This window comes from Gastrolobium bilobum, unplaced genomic scaffold (assembly GCF_033153095.1).
Source record: "Gastrolobium bilobum isolate Gb01-03AN ecotype WA unplaced genomic scaffold, APGP_CSIRO_Gbil_v1 utg3166, whole genome shotgun sequence".
Taxonomy (NCBI): Eukaryota; Viridiplantae; Streptophyta; class Magnoliopsida; order Fabales; family Fabaceae; genus Gastrolobium; species Gastrolobium bilobum.
The window spans coordinates 144,849-170,936 of record NW_026895608.1 but is presented as its reverse complement, the minus strand read 5'-3'; the positions used below and the strand labels follow the sequence as shown (position 1 = coordinate 170,936).

General features: G+C 38.9%; 3 protein-coding genes across 3 annotated transcripts; all 3 read right to left on the bottom strand.

Annotated features, from left to right (window-relative positions):
- Nucleotides 1–3,272: 3,272 nt before the first annotated feature.
- On the bottom strand, nt 3,273–4,382 carry LOC133284300 (uncharacterized). Its single transcript, XM_061481302.1, has one exon. The coding sequence runs from the start codon at nt 4,380–4,382 to the stop codon at nt 3,273–3,275; it is 1,110 nt and encodes a 369-aa protein (XP_061337286.1).
- A 69-nt stretch (nt 4,383–4,451) lies between these two features.
- LOC133284289 (uncharacterized) lies at nt 4,452–4,853 on the bottom strand. The gene has a single exon (XM_061481292.1). It carries the CDS (start codon nt 4,851–4,853, stop codon nt 4,452–4,454), a length of 402 nt encoding a protein of 133 aa, XP_061337276.1.
- A 2,756-nt stretch (nt 4,854–7,609) lies between these two features.
- Nucleotides 7,610–24,004, bottom strand: LOC133284230 (cystathionine gamma-synthase 1, chloroplastic-like). The gene is made up of 11 exons (XM_061481229.1): nt 23,629–24,004; nt 10,749–10,852; nt 10,471–10,544; nt 10,049–10,217; nt 9,791–9,850; nt 9,471–9,674; nt 9,137–9,223; nt 8,921–9,028; nt 8,143–8,238; nt 7,909–8,027; nt 7,610–7,733 (listed from the first exon to the last, which is right to left on the bottom strand). The coding sequence occupies exons 1-11, from the start codon at nt 24,002–24,004 to the stop codon at nt 7,610–7,612; spliced, it is 1,521 nt and encodes a 506-aa protein (XP_061337213.1).
- Nucleotides 24,005–26,088: the final 2,084 nt, after the last annotated feature.

Here is a 26,088-nt window from a genome sequence, read left to right as displayed (position 1 = left end):
AGGACCATCCCAGTCCAACTGCGGCGATGGTGGGAACCATCTTGCTTGCTAGGCGTAACCGTCCCAGACCAACTATGGCGGGGGTGAGAACCGTCCCGTAGTTGGGCGTTGGCTGGGGGTGAGAACCATCCCAGACCAACTATGGCGGGGGTGAGAACCGTCCCGTAGGTTGGCGTTGGCTGGGGGTGAGAACCATCCCACACCAACTATGGCGGGGGTGAGAACCGTCCAGTAGGTTGGCGTTGGCTGGGGGTGAGAACCATCCCAGACCAACTATGGCGGGGGTGAGAACCGTCCCGTAGTCACATTTGATAGTGTTAAATTGAATTGGCGATCTTTATTGAAGCTCAAAACTCTGCCTCGTTAAAAACCTTTCCCAGCAAAACCCTATGGGACAAAAGCCTAGGAAAGGAAAAGAGTGCAGAGGTTGTTACATGATAACTTAACTATAATACATTTTGAGCTTATCGGCGTTCCAAGCCCTTGGCAGCGCCTTTCTTTCTAGTGTTTCTAGGTAGTAGGCTCCATGACCTAATTTGTTGGTTACCCTGTAAGGTCCTTCCCATGTTGGGGCGAGCTTTCCTTCGCGGGCGTTTTTATTTCCAACGTCTGCTCCTTCGCGGGCGTTTTTCTTGGAAACTCCTGGGGATGACCTTCTTATTGTAGTAAGTAGTTGATTTTTCTTTAGAATGGAGATCAGACTCGGCGGCAGACCTTCTGAGTTCGTCCAGCAGGTCTAATGCTTCTTTCAAATTCTGGGTGTTGCCGATCTTGGTTACGTGCTCTCGCTGCCATGAGGGTTCACCGATTTCTACTGGGATCATGGCTTCAGCGCCGTAAGTCAGCCTAAACGGAGTTTCTTTTGTGGATGACTGGGCGGTTGTCTTGTGCCCCCACAGGACGTTGTCAAGATTGTCAATCCAAGCCCCTTTGTGTGCATCTAGCTTCTTTTTAATTCTTTTCCCCAGCATTTTATTGGCTGATTCAACCAAACCGTTGGATTGTGGGTGTTCTACGGCAGCAAAGTGGTGTCGTATGTGCAGGCTGCTCATTAACTCGCGGAACTTGGCATCGGTAAATTGAGTGCCGTTATCCGTGATAACTTCCCCGGGAATGCCGAAACGGTAAACGATGCTTCTCCAGAAGAACCGTCTTGCTTTTTGAGAGGTTATAGTCGTCAAGGGTTCTGCTTCTACCCACTTGGTAAAGTAGTCGATAGCGACCATCAGCCACTGAATTCGCCCAGCTGCCATAAGGAAAGGACCCAGAATGTCGATGCCCCACTTGTAGAAAGGCCATGGTGTGGTGATTGATGTTAACTCTTTTGGCGGCGCTCTATGTATTTCGGCGAACCTCTGACACTTTTCGCATTTTTTGACGTGTTCGTGGGCGTCACGTTCCATAGTTGGCCAATAAAATCCAGCTCTCAACGCCTTCTTTGCTAGTGAGTGACCGCCCATGTGATGGCCGTTGATTCCTTCATGGATTTCTTCTAAAACGTATGGAACATTAGTGGGATTCAAACATTTCAAGAGTGGGGTTGAGAGTCCTCGCTTGTACAACCGCCTTGTACTATGCAGAAGTGGGCGCTTCTACGAATTATCTTTCTAGCATCTTTTTGGTTGGGAGGTACGGCCCCTTCAGCTAAATAATTGATAATTGGCGTGATCCAGGTTTCTTCAGTGGCTCCAGGGGCTTGCTCTGAGATACACATGACTACACACGGGTTTGGCATACTCTGCTGGACTATAGAACGGTTGTTGCCTGGGCTTTTAGTGCTTGCTAGTTTGGACAGAATGTCTGCCCGGGTATTTTCAGTACGCCGGATATGTTCCACCTCAACACTCTCAAAACTTTCGATTAGCTCTCTGACTTTTTCCAAGTATTTGCACATCAATGGTCTTTTGGCTTGGTACTCGCCGGAGATCTGAAATGTCACCAGCTGGGAGTCACTAAAGACTTTGAGGCGGTTGGCCCCCATTTCCTTTGCTTGGATCAGACCAGCTATCATGGCCTCATATTCTGCTTGGTTATTTGTGGTGCTGAATTCAAACGATAAAGAATGTTCGATAGCCACGCCATCCAGATTTTCTATTATCATCCCAGCACCGGAGCCTTTGGCGTTTGATGAGCCATCTACGTATAGTTTCCATATTTCTGATAACGGTGTTCCCATGGCTTGGTTCTTGGGCGGGGAAAGTTGCGTCATTTCTGCAATGAAGTCAGTGAGTGCTTGAGCTTTGATGGCAGTTCTAGGCTCATAGGTGATCTGATACTCGGACAACTCGATTGCCCACGACATCATTCTTCCCGCCAAGTCTGGCTTGTGCAGGACTTGGCGGATTGGTTGGTTGGTCCTGACGGTGATTGGATGGCATTGGAAGTACGGTCTTAAACGCCGTGCGGCAAAGATAAGCGTTAAAGCTACTTTTTCCACCTGTTGGTATCGAAGCTCTGCTTCTTGTAGAACCTTGCTGATGAAATATACTGCCTTTTGTCTTCCTTTGATTCTTTGACAAGGGCTGCACTGATCGCCTCGGTACCTACGACAAGATACAAATAAAGCATTTCTCCATCGTCTGGTTTGGCGAGCACTGGTGGACAAGTGAGCGCCCTTTTGAATTCCTGGAAGGCGTTCTCACATTCTTCCGACCACCGAAAGGCGGTTCCTTTTTTGAGTAAGCCAAAAAGAGGGAGCGATTTGTGAGCCGAATTGGCCAAAAAACGAGTGAGAGCTACTAACCTTCCTGTGAGTTGTTGAACTTCCTTGATTGCTTGCGAGCTTCGCATTTCAATCACCGCCTTGCACTTATCAGGATTGACCCCAATGCCTCTCTCAGTGAGCATAAAGCCTAGGAATTTGCCCGCGGGAACTCCGAAGGCGCATTTGCTTGGATTCAAGCGCATGTTGAATTTTCTGAGTCTTTCAAAAACACCTTGTAGATCAACCAAATGTTGTTCCGACGTTCTTGATTTAGCGATCATGTCATCGATGTATACTTCGATGCAATTGCCAATCAGGTCTCTGAATACTTCATTCATCATCCTTTGGTAAGTGGCCCCAGCATTTTTTAGACCGAAAGGCATCATTGTATAACAATAATTGGTGTTCTGAGTGATGAACGCCGTTTTGTCTTGGTCTTCTTCTAGAAGTGGGATCTGATTATAACCAGAGTATGCGTCCATGAATGATAGCATTTTGAATCCGGACGCGTTGTCAACCAACTGATCGATGCTAGGAAAAGGGTAAGCATCCTTTGGACAGACTTTGTTTAGGTCGGTGTAATCAACGCACATTCGCCATGCGCCATTCGGGCTATCGTCTGGTCTCCTTGCACTGTGGCGACTTTGTTGTCCCGGGCAACGAACTTCATTGCCAAGTGGGGGTGTGAAATGCTGGCCTCGAAGGCAGCAAACATCCTTCTACCAAGAATGGCGTTGTAAGCTGATGGGGTGTCGAGCACCAAAAACTGGATGTCTGCGGATTGTGAGGTGGGTGGTGTTCCAAGTGAAAGCTGCAAGGTAATCAATCCCAGTGGCTTTGTTGTGGTAGCATTGAAACCTGAGAGTTCACCTGTAACCGGAGTTAAACTATCAACAGTGAACCCTAACGCTTTAAAGCATGGTAAAAACAAAATGTCGGCTGAGCTACCGTGGTCAACAAAAACGCGATTAACGCCGAAGTTGGCGATTATAGCTTGAATGACGAGCGGATCGTCATGTCCTGGGAGGACATCGCCTAAATCGCTGGCGTCCCAAACAATTTGAGGCCTTGTTGGACTAGGACTGTGCCTTGCTTTGCTGATCACTTTGCCAGCGACCGCCAGACACTGCTTCAAGTGTTTCTTTCTGGCGTTCGCAATCTCTCCTCCTCCGCTCAGCCCGCCTGAAATCATGTTGATCACTCCGTGCTTCACCGCGGCTGAATCTTCGTCTATTTCTTCACGCCTTGCTCTGCGGTTTGGACTTGCTTGCGCTCTGTGATTCCTGGGGGAATCTTCTCTCCTGTCACGATTGTAGGAGGGTCTGGATCCAGATTGACACGTTCTTCTTATTTCAGGCGATTTGCTGCGCTCTCGATATCGCCTCCCTGCTCCTGAAGGGCGTGAGCCGTCTCCTCCTCGCCTATATACTCCGCTTTTGATGAGTTCATCGATTTCGTCTTTGAGGTGCCTGCACTGCTCAGTGTTATGACCGTTGCTGCGATGGAACTTGCAGTACATGATGTTTTCTTTAGGCGGGTTCTGAGACTGTTGGGTGTTCTTGGATTCTTCCTTATACTCCGTTTGCAGGACGGCGTGTGTCTGACGACCTGATGTATCACGCCCGGGAGGGCGGTTTGAATATTTGGCTGGTTTGTTTCCTTTCTTACTTTCTTCCATTTGGTTCTTTTGTTTACTGAGTGCCTTTTCTTGACCGTGGGCGTCATCGACTCGACTTCCTTTGTACTCTTAGATTCGCATGTACTCCTGGGCCACCCTCTTGACTTCTTCCAGGTCAGTGATCTCGTGGCGGGCAAGCTCGTACGCGAACGCACCTTGCCGCAAACCCGAAAGAAGTATATGTACCTTTACTTTTGGGTTCAGGCCTTGCACTTGTAGGGCCTCCTTATCAAAGCGGTCTAAAAAGGACCTGAGGGACTCGCCTTGCTGTTGGCGTACTTTTTCTAGAGAGTGGACGGATTTCGGCACAGGGTGACTGGTTGCAAAGTGAGACTGAAACTTGCTCGCCAACTCATCCCATGAAGCGATACTACCAGTCGGTAGAGTGGTGTACCATGTTAAGGCTCGTCCCCCAAGTAGCGTGGGGAAGGTCCTGCACATGAGGAGGTCGGTTTCACCATGGAGAGTCATGGCCGCCTCAAACTTCTGGATCCATTCAAAAGGATCGGCGTCTTCGACATATGTGGTGATATTGGAGGGTCCTTTGAAACCAAGGGGTATGGGAGTTAATCGGAGGATATCAGTCAGGGGTTTGTTGCGCCCTTACGTATGAGCTGGCGTGACTCGTAGGTTGTTGTTTCAGGGGGGCTGGTCCGATTACGGTTGAGGAGCTTCAACGAAGTAGGAGAGGGCTGGGGCATGATTGAAAGGTTGTTGGGCGGCATATGGTTGCTGACCCTGGTTTTGATAGGACACTTGGTGTAGTGGAACAGCCGGATTTTGGGGTTGGGCAGCATAACCTTGGAAAGGAAAACCAGTTGGGTAAAGCTGAGGGAAATAGGCGTATGGTCCCATAGGGAACGGGGTGACCATCGGTGCTCGGTAATCGTTGTGCATGGCTACTGGTAGACTTTAGGCTGGTAGTGGACGATGGGCTCATGGGACGGGAATGACTGGTGGGGCAAAAGTGTGAAGAGGCATTCCAAAACGAACTCCTGGTGGCGGGGGTTGGTCTTGTATCAAGTTTTCTCCTTGCATTTCACGCATAGGTGCGTGATAGTTCAACTGTGCTATCCTGGGTTCGACTGCTTGCATTTGTGGACCGACAGATTGTAGTACTGGCTGGAGCATCTCGCCGGGGGGTCTCTCGGCTGGGGCTGAATGCATCGATGGCGGGGAGTTTGAATGTATTGTTTGTACATGACCGTCAGGTGTAACAGCCCTGGTTTGTTCTGCTCTTCTGGTTGTGACAACCATGTTTGTTACCAAAACGTAAAACACGTCTTGTGGATCTTTGGTAGGAGAATGGGAATAGAAGTTTATAGTTTCCCACAGACGGCGCCAATGTATCGTTAGGTTCTGTGAGCCCACTATGTACCCTATAGGGTAATGTTACTATATGGATTATACCACTAGGCGAGGTAATGACCAGACTAGTAGGTATAGTTCCAAGAGGCAAGCAAGCTAATAGCAATGGCAGATTAATAACAAGAGTATGACTTGGAAGTAAAGGGGCATAACAACAATACATAAAAGATACCTCTAAGGTGTGCCCAGGAGGGCTATTTATAAGGGAAATGGAGCGGCTTGGTGAGGGAGAGGTCAACTCTCCTTGGGATTTACTCCCGTGGTGCAGTGTTAGGCGTGTTGGCGCTGTCATTGTGGCAGTGTTGCGCCCTCTGCACTCTGGCGGTGTCAGCGCCGGGCAAAGGGGGAGTTTCCCTTTGTGGTTTCTGTCGTAGTCGCCTTCAACGGTTAGCGTTCCAAGATGGGACATTTTGGTGTATGCCTTGGGCCTGCTGCTACGTTGGGGGTTGAGGGGGTCCAGGTCAGCCCTAAGGGCTGACGTGGGGCAAGACTGAGGCTGGGCTTGAGTGATTGGGCCAGCTGAGGGTTGGGCCTGTGTAGTTGGGCCGCCCCAGTACTCGGGCCATCCAGAACACACTCATTCCAGAATGATCTAAATTAATGAGCCTCATGCACTAGTTACATGAGCTACATGAATGTGACCCGTTAAGAAATAGTCCACAACAATATTATAAAACTTTTTTAATTATTGCTTGCAATGGTTGGATCTTGTTGTCAATGATTAGTATTAGAGCCTTTGTATACAGAAGTTGTGGATAGAATATAACTGTTGGGGTGTGGTCCTCTTTTTCGAAAAATTAAAGTATATGTGCTTCGGCATTGAGTTAAGAGTTTAATCATGAAATATTATTCATCACCTGGCTTTAGGGGTGTTAACGAGCCGAGCCGAACTTTAGTTTTAACGGGCTGAGCCTGTGTTCAAATGTGTCAGACTGACCTTAGCCTGTTACCTGTTACGAATATAATATCAGTCTGTGGCCTTACTCATTTACAAAAAGTAAAAACTTTGTTTAGCCTGTTAGCCTGTTTACAAAAAATAAGACAACAAAAATTTATCCAAACAAAATCAACAGCACTAGTAATTCCATAAATATTCTTAAATTTAATGTATATCCAAATAGCATAATATAATATAAAATCATTTAAAAAGTCTGTTTAATTAATAAAATAAGATGAAATGAATTGAGAAGATTGAGAGCTATCACAAAAATTAAAAAAAATAATTAAAAATAATAATATATTAGGCAAGCTTGAGAGGATCTAAGGCCGAACTTTTGGATTGGAGCTTGAGGCCTTTTTATTGAACGAACTTTTATACAAGTCCAAATCTGGGTCCACCAATTAATTTTAGACATGTAAGTTCAGGCCTTCATGAGCTGAGGCAAAGGCCCCTGACTTATTTAGCACCCTAGCTGGCTTACTCATTTCAATTTGACTCAATATAATTTTTTTTCTTCTTTTAATACTAATAGTTCAATTTGCAGCTTACTGGATTAAATTTAGAATGTTTTATCATAAAATGCTTTAGTGCCTTTTTGTGAATTCTGGAAAGGCATGCCAAACAATTTGGATTTTATGGCAAAATTTCTTTTGAAGACCAAGAAAAACTTTGAGGTCTAAACAAGATTCTTTGACGAAAATCTAAACACGAAAAGTATGTAATCAACTCCCATTAACAATTGACTTAATCAACAGCGTCCCTTTATTTATGATCAAACATCAAATGGAGGTTTCAGCAATTCATCATAACTTAAAGCCCCAATAGAACATTTAATGATCAAAATTCAATTGATTACACCGGACGCAATAACAAGAAAAAGGACTTAACAAACAATAAAACAAAGGTAGGTTATTACGGCCTATATAGCTTCCAGAGCCTGCAGGATATCTTCCTCCAAATCTTCATAGTCTTCAACTCCAAAGCAGAAGCGAACCAAGTTGTCATAAATTTTATACTTTGCTCTTTCTGACCGAGGAAGATCCCTGTTGCAAAATACATAAATATTAATATAATCCACCACATAAGTTATTTCGACGTCGCGTCTCAACTCAAAACTTTAAAGCTTTAGATTAATAAGTCATTTCATTTATACGGTCTTCACTTAGTCTTTTTAATATTAAATCATGCATAAATATGACAAGGAATTTGAGCAAGTACCAATAAGACATGATAGCAGGCTGATTCACAACGCTCTCACAGCCACCAAAGGATGGAGCAATATATGGGATTTTCAACGAATCAACAAATTCTATAGTTTTCATTATATCTCCATCAATCTGCATGATTATCAATATTCAGAACTATCAGAATTGGCAAAAATAATAAGATCAACAACATACTTAGAATGAAAATGACAACTGGTAGCAACCACAATGGAATAGCAAATCATACTTCAAAACAGACAACACCACCAAAACCAGTCATCTGTCTCTTGGCAAGCTCATGCTCAGGATGACTTGGCAAACCTGGATAGTAGACGCTCTTCACCTGCCAATAACACCATGTAAGTAAAACCAATTTACATGAGATGTTGAGCCTCACATTTTCATTTTAAAACCCTCGCAAGAAAAAGAAAAAAAAGTAACAACAACAATAGTATAAATAAATGAGATAGGATATTTTTATTACCAATTTTTTCTACTACCACTTTAATCACCATTGGATTAAAGGAAAAGTTGAACGACGAGAGAGAAAAGAAAAACTATTTTTGAATTCAATGATAATTAGAGTGATAGTGAAGTAGTAATAGAAAAAATTAGTAGTAAGAATATCCTACCTCAATAAACAAATATACAAGCTCACAACAGACAAAGAAGGAATTTACATTTAAAATTAAGTGCTCGAAACATCAAAATTTCAGAATAGGCCAGTTTCCATCACGCAAGCATATTGTTACTTCTATCATTTATCCATCATGCCACTTATATGTACAATAAAATAAAAAGAAAACTCCCCATTACATTCCAACTAACAAGGCTGGGATGAGAGCAATTCTTATACGCAGTCTTATCCTTGTATAATTGCAAATACAATATTTTTCACATTTGAACATGTGACCTTTCAATCACACAGGAATAGCTTTACCACTTATATATACAATACCATTCAAAATGTTTCAAACAAGTAAGGGGATGAGACAAGACATCGTATGTATCAATTCCCTTGGTACCTTAGGATGTGCCTCCAAAATTTTGGCTGCTTTCATTGCTGATGAATTCTCTTGCCGTACACGAAGATGCAGCGTTTTCATTCCTCTAAGGACTAGGTATGCTGAATTCTGTTATTATTGCGGCATAACAAATCAATTTATGTATATCCTTCCATAGAAAGACTTAGCTTACATATATCAACAAAGGCAGGGCATAGCTCTGTAGAAATGACTCACCGGGCTAAGTGTACCACCCAAAATGAAATGCAAACTACGCACTTGTGATATCAACTTCTCTGAACCACTTATGCAACCAGCAAGGACCTGAAACATAGGTAAAAAAAAAAATGGTTCCTTAAAGTTTAACTATCAATGATTGAAATGTAGATTAATATTTCGGCAAACAAGTGCTTAACAAGTGATTCTTTTCATGAATTTTGATTTAACAAGTGAAAAAATATATACAATCCAACAATCCAATACAAAACCAACTTCAATTGCCAAACATTTTAATGTTTCTAAACATTATTTTTTTCATAACACAAGTCCACCATTGGTCACACAAACTTACATCATGATGTCCAGCAATGTATTTTGTTGCAGAGTTCACAACAAGATCAGCTCCAAGGGCAAGGGCCTTTTGGTTTATAGGTGTGGCAAATGTACCATCAATGCACACCAAAGCCCCTTTTTTGTGACAAAGCTCTGAAACAAGTTTAATGTCAACACATCTTTGAAATGGATTGGTAGGAGTCTCAGTGAAGAATAATGAAACCTGCACACATGTATATAATATACCATATCATATGAACTCAATACTATTCATTATTTCCAAAGAAATCAAAAGAGAAACTTCACAAAAAGAAACCAATTACTCTCTCCACCACTGACATTGTTCTGTTCCAATGCACGTTCCAAGGCACCAACATCAGCAGGATCAATTATAGTGGCCTATTCAGCAAAGTGAAAATTTTAATGAGTTTATAACCATTAGCCGCTCTTAAAAAAATTAAAACAAGCTAATCTAAATTTAAATACACTCTTTAAGTAAGTTCACGAAATCCTAGTCACCTGAAGAAACATAACAACAAAAGTAGCAGTTTCAGATAAAACAAAATACTATAAAAACCCAAAGTAAATCATATATACCGTGATTCCCATCTTTGGAAGCACGTTCCCAATGAATATTCTGGTTCTCCTATAGCAATCTGTGGTGGTCACAATATGTCCACCAGCTGGAACCAGTGCCATCAACATAACCGTGCTAGTACACATCCCAGATGCCAGGAACAAAGTTGATTCAGCACCCTCTAGTACACTGCTTCAGAAAAGACTCTTTAAGTATCCATGATCATAACAATCATGTAGGGAAATTCTTAAGTGTCAGCAATAAAAATCTCTTTCTCTTGTTCTGTCCCATTGAATATGTACACCACATCAGCTATGTGAATTATATCACTGTCTAGCACTTGAATTGTAATTTAAACACTATAACTTATGTGCTACACATTTAATGAAACGTATATAGAAGAACATTTTAGAATGTAAAGAGAATGAAATCAAACACAAACCTCATCTTCTCTTCTAAAACCACTGTCGTTGGGTTTCCATATCTCCCATATTCAAAACTAAATTGGCGTTTCTCCTTGAAAAAAAACAAAAAAAAATAAAGATGATTAAAGAAACAATGCATTATTTGTATTGACCCTAGCAACAACTATAGGCCCATGTCATATTTGTGTCTTTTAGCAATTTTCACATTTTTCCCACTTATTCCTTCTCATGACAATTTCTGAATTTCATGCATTAGATGAATAAATTTTAATAAAATGCTCCAAGAGAAGAGTACCTTGTAATCAATCAGATCAGAGGTCTTTTTGAAGAAGTAGGCAGAAGCATTCACTACAGGGGTAGTAATTGCATCAGTTACACTGCCCCTACCTGATCTCTCAGCTGCATAGTTAAAAACTTAGTTAACAATGACAGCCAATTTAATTCGCATAATTACCAAGGATTTGCCACTAAAAGAAATTTATTAATCCATCTACTACACAAGTCTCGTTTGGATGCAATTATTTTGATAAAAAAAAAATACTTTTGTTTGAATGAGTTACTAAAAAGTAAATATTTATGCTTCTCAAAAATTCCTTTTTACAGAAGTTGTCAAAATATTTTTGAAATGTTACTTATTTGATATTCCATCTAAACATGAAAGATTAAGATATATTTTTTATCTTTCAACAAAACTGATCTGCATAAGGCCCATAAAGGGTTAAAGCCCGGAAACATACAGGCCCGAAGAAACGCGCAATGTCTCCATCGTGCATAAGGACCTAATGGTACAATGGCCTCATCGCGCCTAAACCGCCTTAAATAAACTTAAGCACTAAGGAAGAACCCTATAGAACCAAGATCCACCACGCTATAAGCCAACACAAGAAAGACAGCTCTAGCTTGCCACTACTCTAAGAAGGTAGTCCATTTTATAGAAGTATAGCCAGAAAGGCACCAGCTGAGACAGATAAGTCTGTAGCCCAGGAACAGCCAATCAGAAGGCATACCGCCTACCAAATGCGGCATAAAGACTTGTTATATAAGCAAGGGGTACACACCCAGGTATAACAATCTAATTCCAGTAAGAATACAACATAAACCTAGCATTTATACTGACTTAAGCATCGGAGTGTCATTGCAGGTACCCCTCAGCTAGAACCATCGTGCCAAGAAAGCTCAATGCTAATTCATCACATAACAATCATCATCAGCCCACGAAGCATTAAACCTCAACCAAATTCTGCATTCTTCAACCGTGTATGATTTGGCCTAGTCCATATTGGCCAGCCCATATTGAACTAGACCGATCGTTGGCGTCGTCTGTGGGGATTAGCAATCGTTAAAACCCACTCTTTCACAAATCTTAAAAACATGGTTGATACAAGAAAGAAATCCCAGAACGGCTCCAAGGGAAAGCATAAAGAAACACCAGCCTCGCGGGAAAAATCTACTTCCTCTGTTGCACCAATTTCTGCACACAAAGAAAATCCACCTACCACCCAACACTTGCTCAAACTCATCACCCAGCAAAACTGCCCAGCAGAATCGAGACTTGACTCAATTGAAAAAATTACAAAAGGCCAAAGAAAAAGAAAAAAAGCTGGAAAAAGAAACTAATAAAGATCTTGAAAACTCTGGTGAAAGTGAGGCAGGGCATGAATACTCAAAGAAAGATCCTGGACCCTCAGGTCAAAGTAAAAAAGGTGAAGAAGAAAAAGAAATACTTGAGAATTCTCAGGGAAACTCTAAAACAGTTTTTCGAGTTCTGCATCCTTTTACCTCCCATGTCATGAACATTCTAATTCGCAGAGACGTGAAAATTACAACAGAAAGGTATAATGGAAAAGGAAACCCACAAGAACATTTGGAATAATTCCAAACCAACAAGATGACTCAAGATGTTGCCGACCCAGTAGCATGCAGACTATTCCCAACGACTTTAAAAGAAATTACACTCAGATGGTATTCGGCTTTGCCGACTAATTCAATTCAAAGTTGGGAGGATCTCACCAGCCAATTCCTTATACGGTTTGCCACTAGTAAAGCGCAGTACAAATCCACTCATCCCTTAAAACCAGTCAGGCAAGGAACGCGCGAAACTTTACGCGATTACCTCAACAAGTTTTTTGATGAAACACTCTTGGTGAAGGATTTAGACCCTCAAGTTACTTTGTATCTCATCATCGAAGGATTGTTGGAGGGTCCGTTCTCTATGTTGTTGGCCAAACATCGTCCATGCAGTCTAGAGGACCTCAGAGCACGATATGAAAAATTTATAAATTTGGAAGATTATAAGCGTTCTCAGGACATTCCTGGAATAAAACCAGAAGGTTATAATTTTGAAAAGGATTTTCACAAAGATTTTCGACGACGGTTTCGCAAAAAGAGAAAGTGGGAAAAGTTTGAAAATTACACTCCTTTAGATACGTTGCGCAGGAGAATTCTTAAAAAAGTATTTCAAGCCGGTTATGTTCGTGTTTAAAAACCCCCACCACTAAAAAAGAACGGATGACACGATGAAACTAAGTTTTGCGAGTTTCATGATGATACTGGTCACACTACAGATGAGTTCTTCGATTTAAAAAATACTATTGAAATACTTATCAGAGATGGAAAAATTAAAGAATTTATTTCTACTTGCAAAGATTATAAGTCTGGAAGGAGGTGGGATAGAAGCCCTGGTGATGATAGGAATCATGGCAGTCAAAGGATCCATCTGAGAGGCGGTTATAATTATTCTAGAAATAACAATGACAGGAATGTGCATTACGAGCGCACTGGAAGACAGGAGGGAGTATCAACAAGAGATAGACATCATGAACAACAGGCGGCACTATAGAGATCCCCACAACTGCCCAATAATGCCGCTGGAGTGTTAGCCACCATCGCTGGAGGAATAGTTGGAGGAGGAGATACTAGCTCGCAACGCAAGCGACATCTAAAAGTTGTCGTGACAGTTAATAATCATGGGCATCCTTATATGTCTCGTCTTAATTTTCAATCAATTAATTTCGTCGAAGAAGACTACCACGATATCATTCCTGGCCATGATGATCCACTAGTAATTTCATCTTGCATGACAAATCTTCAGGTAAAACACCTTTTGATAGATAGTGGTAGTTCTGCTGATATAATTTTTTAGGATGCCTTTCGCGCAATGAATATCCTAGAAAAACATTTAATCCCAGGATGTATAGACTTGCTTGGTTTTTATGGCAAATGTGTACAACCTAAAGGTACCATTGAAATATTGGTAACTTTTGGGATTATGCCTCTTGGACGTACTACTAAGGTATGTTTTTATGTCATTGACTGCGCTTCAACGTATAATGCAATTCTGGGACGCCGAACCATTGGCGCTTTGGGCGCAATCATATCAATGCCACATCTTTTAATGAAGTTCAGAGATCCTTCTGGCACTATTATTTCCATTAGAGGTGACCAAAAGGTAGCGCGTAAATTTTATAACACCAACTTAAATGTGAACAATAAATCTGCCATTCGTCATGATGTTAAAGGAAAAACGTCTATCAATATAACTGATTTAGATATGCTCGAGGATTTGCACGATGTGCGGCCACAACCTGATGGCGAATCAGAAGATCTTCAACTCGGCCCACTGCCTGAGAATGTTACCAAGACTGATCCACATTTGCAGGGGACTGACAAAAATTCATGGATAGCAATATTGTTGAAAAACAAAGATCTTTTTGCTTGGACAACAACCGATATCCTAGGGATAGATCCAGATGTCATTTGTCACCACCTCACTGTTGATCCACAAGCAAAATCAATCGTGCAGAAGAAGCGTAAGATCTCTCCTGAAAAACAACAAAGTCTTAAAAAAGTGACAATCATACTGTTACAACATGATGCCCTTTGGTCTTAAAAATGCAAGCGCAACCTATCAGCGTATGATGAATAAAGTCTTCAGTCAACAAATCGGTCAAATGCTGGAAGTTTATATTGATAATATGATTGTCAAGACTACAACAGTCTCACAACATCCATAAGACTTAGAGCAGGTATTTCAACAATTGCACAAGTATAAGCTACGACTTAATCCAGCAAAATGCACGTTTGGAGTCCCCGTTGGAAAATTCTTGGGATTCATGTTGACACATCGAGGAATAGAGGAAAATTCTGACAAATGTAGAGCAGTTCTAGACATGACTAGTCCTCAGAATATCAACGAGTTACAACAATTGACTGGACAAATAACATCTTTGACTCGGTTTCTGTCTGCTTCAGCACAAAAATCGTTACCCATGTTCAAATTATTGCGCAAGCAAACTGTTTTCGATTGGACTCCAGAATGCGAAGCGGGTTTGTTGCGATAAAGAAACACTTAGCTAACCCTCCGGTGTTGGTAAGACCACAACTTGATGAAACATTAGTGTTTATCTTTCTGTTAGCAATAAGGCCATCAGCTGGATATTGTTACCAGAAGACATAAATGGTCAACAACCAATTTATTTCGTCAGTAAAGCCCTTCAAGGACCAGAATTGTGCTACCAACAGATTGAGAAAGTAGCATTTGCACTCATTATAACATCTCGCATATTGCGTCATTATTTCCAAGGACACTCAATCAAAGTCAGAGCTAACCAACCTCTTAAACAGATCTTACGTCAACCTGATCTGGCAGGACGAATGATCACTTGGTCTATTGAATTATCAGAGTATGACATCATTTATGAACCGCGCTAGGCAATTAAGGCACAAGTGTTAGTTGACTTCCTTGTTGAAATGACACACTCAGAAGGTTCTCAATCAGTATGCGACTGGATAATCTTTGTAGATGGATCTTCTAATCTTAAAGAAAGTGGATCTGGAGTTATTGTTTAAAGTCCTCAAGGCATCACCGTTGAACACTCTATCCAATTTGGTTTCAAGGCTTCAAATAATCAAGCTGAATATGAGGCAGTCTTAGCAGGATTGGCAATGGAAAAAGACCTGGGTGCAACAATAGTAATCTTAAAGAGTGATTCACAATTGGTAGTGGCGCAAGTGCAAGGAACTTACCAACAAAGGAGGTCCTGATGGCAAAATATTTGGATAAGGTACGTTTGTTACTAGTTGATTTTGAAAATTTTAAGATTGAAGATATTCTACGTGAAAAGAATGCTAGGGCAGATATTTTATCTAAACTTGCCAGTACAAAAGGCCCTGGGAATAATAGGTCTGTCATTCAACAAAGTGTACCTAACCCAAGTATAGTGATGTCTATCACTAAATGAAGGGCTCGTCCTTCTCATCGCGCGGAGCATATGATTGATGATGAAGAGCTACACCCAGATGCTGCAACGGATTGGATGACTCCAATTTGGAATTAACTAACTAAAAGAGAAACGCCATCTGACTTAGGTTTAGCTAAAAAGTTAGCACGAAGTGCTTCATTTTATACCGTCATCAATATTCAGTTGTACAGGAAAGGGTTTTCTTCCCCAATGTTGAAATGCTTAAACCCACAACAAGCACAATATGTTATTGTCGAGGTTCATGAAGAAATCAGTGGTCACCACCTGGGGGGCAAATCCTTATTAAGAAAGTTACTTTGCACGTAATATTTCTGGCCTACAACAAAGGTAGACTCCAAGAAACATGTGCGTTATTATTTAAAATGCCAAGAGCCTGCATATTTGCATCACGCTCCTCCAGAGGAATTATCTTCGCTAATATCCCCTTGGCCATTTTACCAATGGGGCATTGATTTATTAGGACCATTTTCAGTTGCGGTAGGAGGAGTTAAGTGGCTGGTAGTAGCAATTGATTATTTTACTAAGTGGATTGAAGCTGAGGCATTGGCTACTATATCTGCCAGCAAAAATCGCAGATTCTTTTATCGCAAGATAATATGTCGATTTGGTGTCCCTCATTCCATTATTACTGATAATGGAGCGCAGTTTGTGGACAAAAGATTCAATCAAATCCTTCAAGATTTACAGATTAAGCACATGTATGCTTCAGTTGAACACCCACAAATCAATGGCTTGGTTAAAGCTGCGAACATGGTTTTAAAGCGAAGACTGGAAAGAGGGTTGGAGGCAGCAAAAGGAGATTGGTCAGAGCATTTAGACTATGTGTTATGGGGTTATGGGACTACTCATCACTCAACCACAGGTTAAACTCCATTTTGCATGGTATATGGGAGTGAAGCAATGATTCCAGTCGAGATAAGAGAGCCATCATGGAGAAATTTGTATGCAAATGAGGAGAGTAATTCTTAGGCGTTATTACACAAATTAGACACAATCGATGAAATTCGCATATCAAAGGAGCTGCATTGAAACAAAGAGTTGCAGCGCGCTATAATATGAAGATCATTAAGCGTAGTTTCAATGTGGGAGATTTAATCCTTCGCAGGGCAGATATTGGTAACAAAAACGCAAGACAAGGTAAACTGGCAGCTAATTGGGAAGGGCTTTATCGCATTAGAAGAAAGACCGAGAAGGGCGCATACATCATTTAAACATTGTCTGGACTCCTGATTCCACGAACATGGAATGCAGAAAAGCTTAAATTATTTTATAGCTAAGTTTATGATTCGTTATATGTACTATGTGTCGTTCTTATCGTTACTTTGTGCAATAAAGTTTACAGGTTTATTCCAACACTCATACTATTTTCTACATACATTCGCTCATCGCGCAAAAAGACAACGAAAATGGAGGGTAAAACCTTAACTGGTTAAAACCTCCATTGCCCAAATAGAAGAAGAAAAAGGAGGGTAAAACTTTATTTGGTTAAAACTTCCAAATAGAAGATTGAGAAAGGTAAAACCTTAACTAGTTAAAACTTCCAAGAAGAAGAAAGAGGAGGGTAAAATCTTAACTGGTTAAAACTTCCAAATAGAAGATTAAGGAAGGTAAAACCTTAATTGGTTAAAATTTCAAAGAAGAAAAAATGGGAGGGTAAAACCTTAACTGGTTCAAACTTCCAAATAGAAGATTAAGGAAGGTAAAAGCTTAATTGGTTAAAACTTCTATGACGAAGATTAAGAAGGGTAAAACCTTAACTGGTTAAAACTTCCAAGATGGAGAAGGAGGAAGGTAAAACTTTAACTCGTTAAAATTTCCACGAAGAGATTAAGGAAGGTAAAACCTTAACTGGTTAAAACTTCAGAGACAAAAAAGCTGCAAAGGGTAATTAGCCTGGAAGACACGACAAAGCCTAAAATTGCGCAGGACGAAGGAAGTCTTAATTGATCAGAACTTCCACTGCGCATATAATGCGGAAAGTAAAAGACTTGATGGGTTCAAACTTCCACTTCAATGTAAGACGCTAATTCAGATTGCATTGGTTACATGAAGAATCAGGTGATGAGGTACGCAATTATGCAAGTAGCACATTATTAAACTTTGTGTTAAATCAGACGCTATGAAGTTTATCTTTTAGGGGCTATTAGAAATCACCCCGCGTATTCGCAATATTTTATGCTTTATAAGAAGCATAAAAGCATCGACAATAGGGGGCTCAGATTACAAGGGTCAAATCAAAGATTACTTGTTGGTCATAAAACTTGAAGACACCACAAGAATTGAAGACACAAATTTTAAAGACTAAAGTTATCTATCATAAAACACAAATAGTTTAAAGTCACATGGACCAAAACATGTGATATTACAAACATAGAAAAAAATTAACAACAATGTAGAAGAGAAATTGACAAAAAATATTCTAAACGGTCTGGATAGACATGTCCTGAGGTCCTTCTACAACATCTCTTTGGTTATCAACTGTGATCTCTGGCGCCTTTGGATGAGGAGGAGTTTCCGTATCCATTGTGCTTACTAAATCCACCGACTCTACCTGTTAATGATGATTTAGTTTCATCAATTGTCCATCCTTCACGAAGTACAGGTAGTGCATATTGTCCAGCTTGGCCGTTGGGTTGAACCGGCGTACTTGATTCAAGACATTCGCATAAGTACCAAGAGCCTCATTTTCAAAAAGGTCTTAGTACTTTTTTACTTCACCATTTAGAATTATCTTCTCTTCCTCTAAGGCATGGATGGTGGTTCGAAGATCATTAACCTGATTCGACAGTCTGCTTTTTTGTGTTCTTAACTCTTTATTGCTTGCCCTCAGCTCTTTCACTTCTTGCACCATCTTTGCCCTGTCATCCTCACCTTTCTTCTTGGCTTTTTGAAAATCAGTGAGCATGGTGGTCTTTTCACCCTCCATCTTCGTGACTGGTTCTTTGAAATAGGTCATTGTACCTGAAAAGGGGACACCAGGCCACGCGAAGGAGAAGGTTAACAAAAAACGGACAAATTCTAAGATTAGGATCAATACACCCACAACTTACTTTGACATACATACCGGTCAAAGACATTAAATGTTGATTCGCCATGTTCAGTTTCGCGATAGCTCTTCCCAAGCATTCATAGATGCCTTCTCAATTTGAGGGTAAACCTCCTTGCCCTTGGTATAGCGACAATCTTCCATACCCCAGTCACCTTCGAAATAGGTTGACTCCATATAAACAGTACTTGTTTCAGGGGCTTTCCTCTTCTGGTCTTTCAAGGATTGCAATGTTTCCTTCTTCTTCTTGGGCGATGGCACATTGGTCATATTCTGTGGCCCAGGAGAAGTAAGATGTAGAGCACCTTGGCTTGATTCTACACCTGCTGGCGAAGCCTCAGCGGTCGGCGCGACAGTACCAGCAAGGCTAGCGCTGCCACCAGCTCTCATTGCGGCTACAGCTTCCAATGTTTTCAATTTTATAGACATTGTACTATCTGATACATCAAACAAAAACTGCGCATTAGCTACACTTAAAGAAAGATAGGTCAATACAGTAAGTAATTATGAAAACAAACTAAAAAAAGTATTTACCCAAGAAGACTTTAATATTTTCATCGGTATATTCATTCAAGATTGTGAAGGTACTCAGATAATTTGTGTCTGATGTTTCTCACGCGATGTTACACAAAGTAGTGATTGTTTTTTGCTCATAGTCATTTAAGTCTGCGAAGGATATGTTCAACTTGTATTCATCTGATGGGTATCTATTCCAGTACAGAGGGAATAGGGGAGCATTGTCTTCCTCCCCAAGGAAAAAGGGATAGCAACCCCTCGGGGTAGATCTTAAAGTATTTTGTTGTCCAATTATGAATCTTCCTCTGGTAGGAATAATAAAACTTGTACTTTGCATTTCCCTTAAAAGACACCCAACTAGTGCGAGACCCAAATAAACTAAATAAACGCAAAAATGACTCTAGAGACTGGAAAAAGTTATAAGCTTTACACACCATCTCATAAACCCTAATAAAATCCCATGCATTGGGAGATAGTTGTGAGGGAGCTACTTGAATATGCTCAAGTAATTTGCAGATGAAAAGAGAGAAGGGGAGTCGCACTCCAAGGTTCAAGAAATAAAACGCATACATCATCAGGAAGTGCTTGGATGAATTATTGGCAATTGATGAGCACACACACTTATTCAAGGGAACCACCGATAATTCCCATTTATCATCGTTCGCTTTGTTCTGTGCCAAGTGGATTACGGCCTTCAGCTCCTCCAGTTCCCCCAAAGAACTATAAATAGAGGTAGTCTCTCGCACAATGTTAGTCATCCATTCCAAGCTTTCAGCATCGCGAATACAGGATGTACTTGCCCCTGCTGCCTCAAGATCTTGACGTTGCTTTTTCTTCTTCTCAGCTGCATTGTGTTTGGCAATAATCTCTTTGATCTTGGGCCATATAAGATCTATATCAGAAGACGAGGAATTAGTAGAGCTAGAAGAAGAAGTTGAAGAACTAAAAAATGAAGGGTTCAGTTTTTCAAAATTGCGTTTCTTATAAGGATATCCTGCGAGATAAATGACATTCAGTGGAAGGGACTTGGACTTTTTTCGGTTGGTTCTTTATACGCAATGGGAGAAGGAGAATTGCGCGCCTCCAGAACTTAGGGTATTCACATTTACAGGCTCATCATAATTCCTAGTAGGATTAGGACTAAAATCACTCGAGATGAAAATTGTATTGGCAATTTTATTCTGCGTTGATATTTTAAACATTGGGAGAGAAGATGAACTTTGTTGAGACAAAGTCTTGGACATCCTACGTCCTAAGTTTCGGGATGAGGATCCTTTCTTATACCTTCGAAGTGTGGGAGGGAAACTCTTTTCAAGTTCCGCTTTCTCCCAAGGCGAAATACCCTTGCCCGTCAGCCACCACTCTCTAGTCCCTAAAGACCTAGACCTGGGGAAAGACTTTGATAGGGGACTGGTAGAGTCAGACGTCTCGGCCATTCTGATAAGATGCATAATTTGGTAACTATCAGACATGCCCTAACGCGATAAAAGAAAGAAACACGAGATGAAAGAACACATGAACAAATAATGTGCAGAGAAAAAGTCAGAATATACCTGAGCATTATATTTCTGGTAGGAAATGAGAAAGTAGTACGTGTCACCAAGAAAAACTCAGAGTTAGAATGTTGGAGAAGAACACATTGCAGCAGAAGTGGGTATCTTCGAACTTTTTTCCCTCCACTTAAGCAACTCAGTACAAATACAAAAAGTCACCAAAGGAGTATTAAATAAAATGTGTTGGATGAAACGGGTAAAAGGGGGCACGTGTGAAGAAGTTAAAAAGATTTAAGTTTAAAACATCACACGTTTGCTGTTTAAACACCCACGTAATTACGATGACATTTAATGATGGTGCTTTGATCAAAACATGCGAGATATGGTCCAAAGCGCCAAAAACAAATGGAAGAGGAACGCGCGAAAGTACATTACCATATCTCACATATTTTATTTTCAAAATATAAAAGCTATGAGTTAGGGGGCAACTGAAACATATAGGGTTAAAGCCCAAAAAAGGCCTGGAAACATACAGGCCCAAAGAAACGCACAATGTCTCCATCATGCATAAAAACCTAATGACGTAATGGCCTCACCGCGCCTAAACTGCCTTAAATAAACTTAAGCACTAAGGAAGAACCCTATAAAACCAAGATGCACCGCGCTATAAGCCAATACACCAAAGACACCAGTTTGCCACAATTTTAAGAAGGTAGGTCATTTTATAGGAGTATAGCCAGAAAAGCACCAGCTGAGACAGATAAGTCTGCAGCTCAGGAACAACTAATAAGAAGGCATATCGCTTAACAAAGGCGGCATAAAGACTTGATATATAAACAAGGGGTACACACACAGGTATAACAATCTAATTCCAGTAAGAATACAACATAAACCTAGCATTGATACTGACTTAAGCATCAGAGTGTCATTGCTGGTACTCCCAGCTAGAACCATCGTGCCAAGAAAGCTCAACGCTAATTCATCACATAGCAGTCATCATTAGCCCACGAAGCATTATACCTCAACCAAATTCTCCATTCTTCAACCATATATGATTTGGCCCGGTCCATATTGACCAGCCCATATTGAACTAGACCGATCAAAAACATTTATTTTTAACTTAATTGTACATAAAAAATCCAATTAGTCTCTATTCATGGATCTATTTTTATTTTGGTCGTCACTATTTTGTTACTATCATTACTTCATCAGTTTGAATTATAAATAGTCAAATTCAAACGTAAGATTAAAAATAAGAGTTATATATATATATATATATATATATATATATATATATTTGGTTATGGTATTCAGTGTCAGACATATAATTTAATACAAATTATATAATCCCTCACCATTAGTCCACACCTAATGATTTGAAAACATTATATTTTTATCCACATTCCTTAACAATTATTTAAATTTAGTCCTTATACTTTAAAATAACTCTGCTAGTTTTAGAGCATTACAACATAACATACATCAAGGACTACATTAAAACATGATAAAGATAAAAGAAATATTTAACTAACACGAAATAAAATTTCTTTGGCTTAACGTAACTTGTATTAATTTATAGAATGACACAAATTAATATTTTTTATTTAAAATTTAAATTAAAAAAATTGTCCAATTTTTCCCCATAATTTTTATTGTTTGTGTTTTTCTCTCACTTAAAATGACACAATTCTATATTTTTTAAAAGGACAACATTAAACCCTTTATTTATATAGACAAAAAAATTTAGAAATAAAAAACAACATAAAAACATTTTCATATTTAAAAAGTCATATGCAAAAAGATTACACAAATATAGACGTTATTGACCAAGATTAATGATAGAAAAATAAAAACCCAGAAAATGTTTCTTTAAATAAATATAAAATTTGATCCTAAAATAGTAATTTTATTTTAGCCTCCAAAATTTTATTATAAATATACAAATTAAAGGTTGATCGGCTTCAAATCTTTTTTATTTGCATTAATTTGTATATTTAAGTAAAAAAAATATCATGGCTAAAGCACCCTTCTAGGATTTTTGGGTAAAAGAATTATCTAGTTAAAGTTGATTGGATAAGCTTTTTCAAGATAATGCAGTCAAATATGTCATTTATAGAACTAGTACTGTCAATGATCCCGAAGGGACTGATGCCACATCAGCGCCACGTAAGCAGTATCGTTATCGTAAAACTTCAGAAAATTAGATATTTTTTTTTTATTTCACATAATTTCTCGAGATTTACGCAATGACACCACATTTGATATATTTTATCTCCACACAAACATAATTCTAATTTTCAATAATAGTTCCACAATCACAAGACCATTTAAACTCATAAGCCCCTGAATTCTTTCCTAACCAACACCGTGAGCTGCAACACATGCCATCGAGTGACACATTTTATCTACGTGAACCATGTTATTTAATTTTTTTTTTTTTATTTTTTAACTGGCCAATTCTTTCATCCAAAAATTTTAGAAAGATACTTTTGCCAAAATATCATTAATAACATTTTTTAAAGATCACATTATTAAAAATAAGTTGCATATATGAAAATACAGAGCCATTTTGTTTTTATAAAAAAAATATTTGATTGTATTTTGATTTTTTTTTTATGTTAAAAATCAAAACACAAGATAAAAATAATATAAATATGTTCTTTAATTTTTTTTTTTTTAAATTGTAATTTTTTAAAACTTTTTTAACAAAATACACCTTTTCAGTCGAATTTTGTTATTTTTTGGTTCAAAAATTAAAAACTATTTTTCAAAACATAATTCAATCACCCTCATAAATAACTAAAAAGAGTCTTGAAATACAGCTCAAAATTAATGATAAAAACAAGAAAAACTAAGTACCAGCATGAATGGTTTTGCTTCCATCGCATTTCAAAAATGAATAACGATCGATAACGGATTCCTTAGAATTTATAGTTTGATTCAACCCCGCCCCGGTGTCCGTCGTCGGCGGCGGCGGAGACGGAGGTGCTGCGGCGGCAGCGGCGGAGTTGCTGTTACTGTTGGCGACGATTTGTGCGACGCCATTGTTACTGCAGTTGCGGCGTGACTTGGTGCTGAGCTGGCGCTGGAAGTTTCGAGGAGATGAAGAGAGGTGGTGAAACGGCACCGTTGCGGTGGTGTTTGTGGAGTGGCGGTGGCGAAGGCTCTCGAAGAAATCAGAATCGGAACGGCAGTCGAAGGAGGCGAAAGCCTTGCTGCAAATTGAAGAGGCCATTTTCTTTCTCTCTGTTTTGAAGAGTTTTAGTTGTGTATGTTTTTCCTAGTTGCGTCACTAACTCACTCCCTCATTTGTTGTGTTTGGTGGGTGCACTTTATAGAAGGAAAGGATAGAAGCTACGTGTTGTTATTTTTCCCAAAAAGTCCTATAAGTTTGATTACTATAAGGGTTCTAATGGAATAAGATTTTAAAAGATGATTTGGAGATAAAAAAAATTTTAGAGAAAATATCTTTTTGGTCTTCAGACAATTTTATTATGCCCGCTTTAGTCCTTAACAAATAAAAAGGTCTATTGTGGTTCCTAAGAAATTCAAAATGGACCCATTTAGTTGAAATTGTAGTCTCTCACAAATTCAAAAAGGACTCATATTAGTCCTCACAATGACTAAAATTGGTTCATTTTGAATTTTTTAGGGACGACGATTGGTCTTTTTATTTGCTAAGGTCTAAAACGGGGATAGTAAAATTTGCTGAATACCAAAAAAGGTATTTACTCAGAAATTTATAAATTTTAAAAGATTATATCGAATTTGGATTTTATAAATTTTAAAAGAAAAATTCAAATCTTATAAATTTTAAGATTTTAATAAAGAATAAGAAGATACTCTAATAGAGAAATTTTAAGAAATCTCAGGAATTATGATGAAATTGTGAGAGAAACGTTCTATTTATACTTCTCACTAAAATAATTTTAAAAAAATTATAAATTAAAAATATTAAAAACAATAAGATAAAATACAGTACACCAAATAAATTTGATTTTACAATTTTTTATACATTGATTTTTATATTTTACTTTTACAAATCAAAAAATTGCTACTTGCTCGCCTTCTTACAACAATTCTATCCCGTTAAAGGGTAATAAAATAATTTTGAATTTATTTTCTTTTATATAATAATTTTTTTATGAACTTTAAAATAAAAAGGGAAAAAACTTTATTAAATAATTCAAAACAATGACTAAAATGGGTTCATTTTGAATTTTTTAGGGACGACGATGGGTCTTTTTATTTGCTAGGTTCTAAAACGGGGATCGTAAAATTTGCTGAGTACCAAAAAATGTATTTACTCATAAATTTATAAATTTTAAAAGATTATATCGAATTTGGATTTTATAAATTTTAAAAGAAAAATTCAAATCTTATAAATTTTAAGATTTTAATAAAGAATAAGAAGATACTCTAATAGAGAAATTTTAAGAAATCTCAGGAATTATGATGAAATTGTGAGAGAAACGTTCTATTTATACTTCTCACTAAAATAATTTTAAAAAAATTATAAATAAAAAATATATAAGATAAAATACAGTACACCAAATAAATTTGATTTTACAATTTTTTATACATTGATTTTTATATTTTACTTTTACAAATCAAAAAATTACTACTTGCTCGCCTTCTTACAACAATTTTATCCCGTTAAAGGGTAATAAAATAATTTTGAATTTATTTTCTTTTATATAATAATTTTTTTATGAACTTTAAAATAAAAAGGGAAAAAACTTTATTAAATAATTCAAATTGATACGCGCAATAACTGTTTTTGTTAAATGAATCATATCAAATAATACGCACGCTTTCCTCGTGATTTGTTTAGGATCACGGCCTGGGCATAATATCCTCGGACAACGACCCTTTGGCCTCGTTATTCGCAACAAATTATTGAATGCAACACTCTTGAAAAAAAAATTTAATCTCATATTACCTAACTCGTTATAACACTTGACAAGTTAGAAACAGTCAATTTGAGGCCACCTAAATTGCTGGACAATTCAGCAATTTTCCCCGTCAACATGGTAGAATGCCTATTTCTATAGGGGTGGTAAACGAGCCAGGGGCCTTTGCCTCGGCTCGTAAAGGTCTGAGCTCGTTTAATAAAAGCTCGTGTTGGAACCAGGCTTGGACTTGTATAAAAGTTCGTTTAATAAAAAGGCCTCAGACTCTAATTCAGAAGTTCGGCCTTAGAGCCTCCCAGGCTAGCCTAGTATATAAATATTTATTTATACTTTTTATACTACTTGTAATAACTCTCTCTCATCAATTTATTTCACCCCATTTTATTGGTTTAACAGACTTTTTGAA

Coding starts and splice junctions, on each gene's coding strand:
- LOC133284300 (XM_061481302.1), bottom strand. CDS start 4,382: ATGGAAGAAAGTAAGAAAGGAAACAAACCAGCCAAATATTCAAACCGC.
- LOC133284289 (XM_061481292.1), bottom strand. CDS start 4,853: ATGACTCTCCATGGTGAAACCGACCTCCTCATGTGCAGGACCTTCCCC.
- LOC133284230 (XM_061481229.1), bottom strand. CDS start 24,004: ATGGCCTCTTCAATTTGCAGCAAGGCTTTCGCCTCCTTCGACTGCCGT. Junction 9,675..9,790: donor GTGCATTGGAACAGAACAAT/GTCAGTGGTGGA, acceptor ACATGTGTGCAG/GTTTCATTATTCTTCACTGA. Junction 9,029..9,136: donor TGGGTGGTACACTTAGCCCG/GTGAGTCATTTC, acceptor CAATAATAACAG/AATTCAGCATACCTAGTCCT.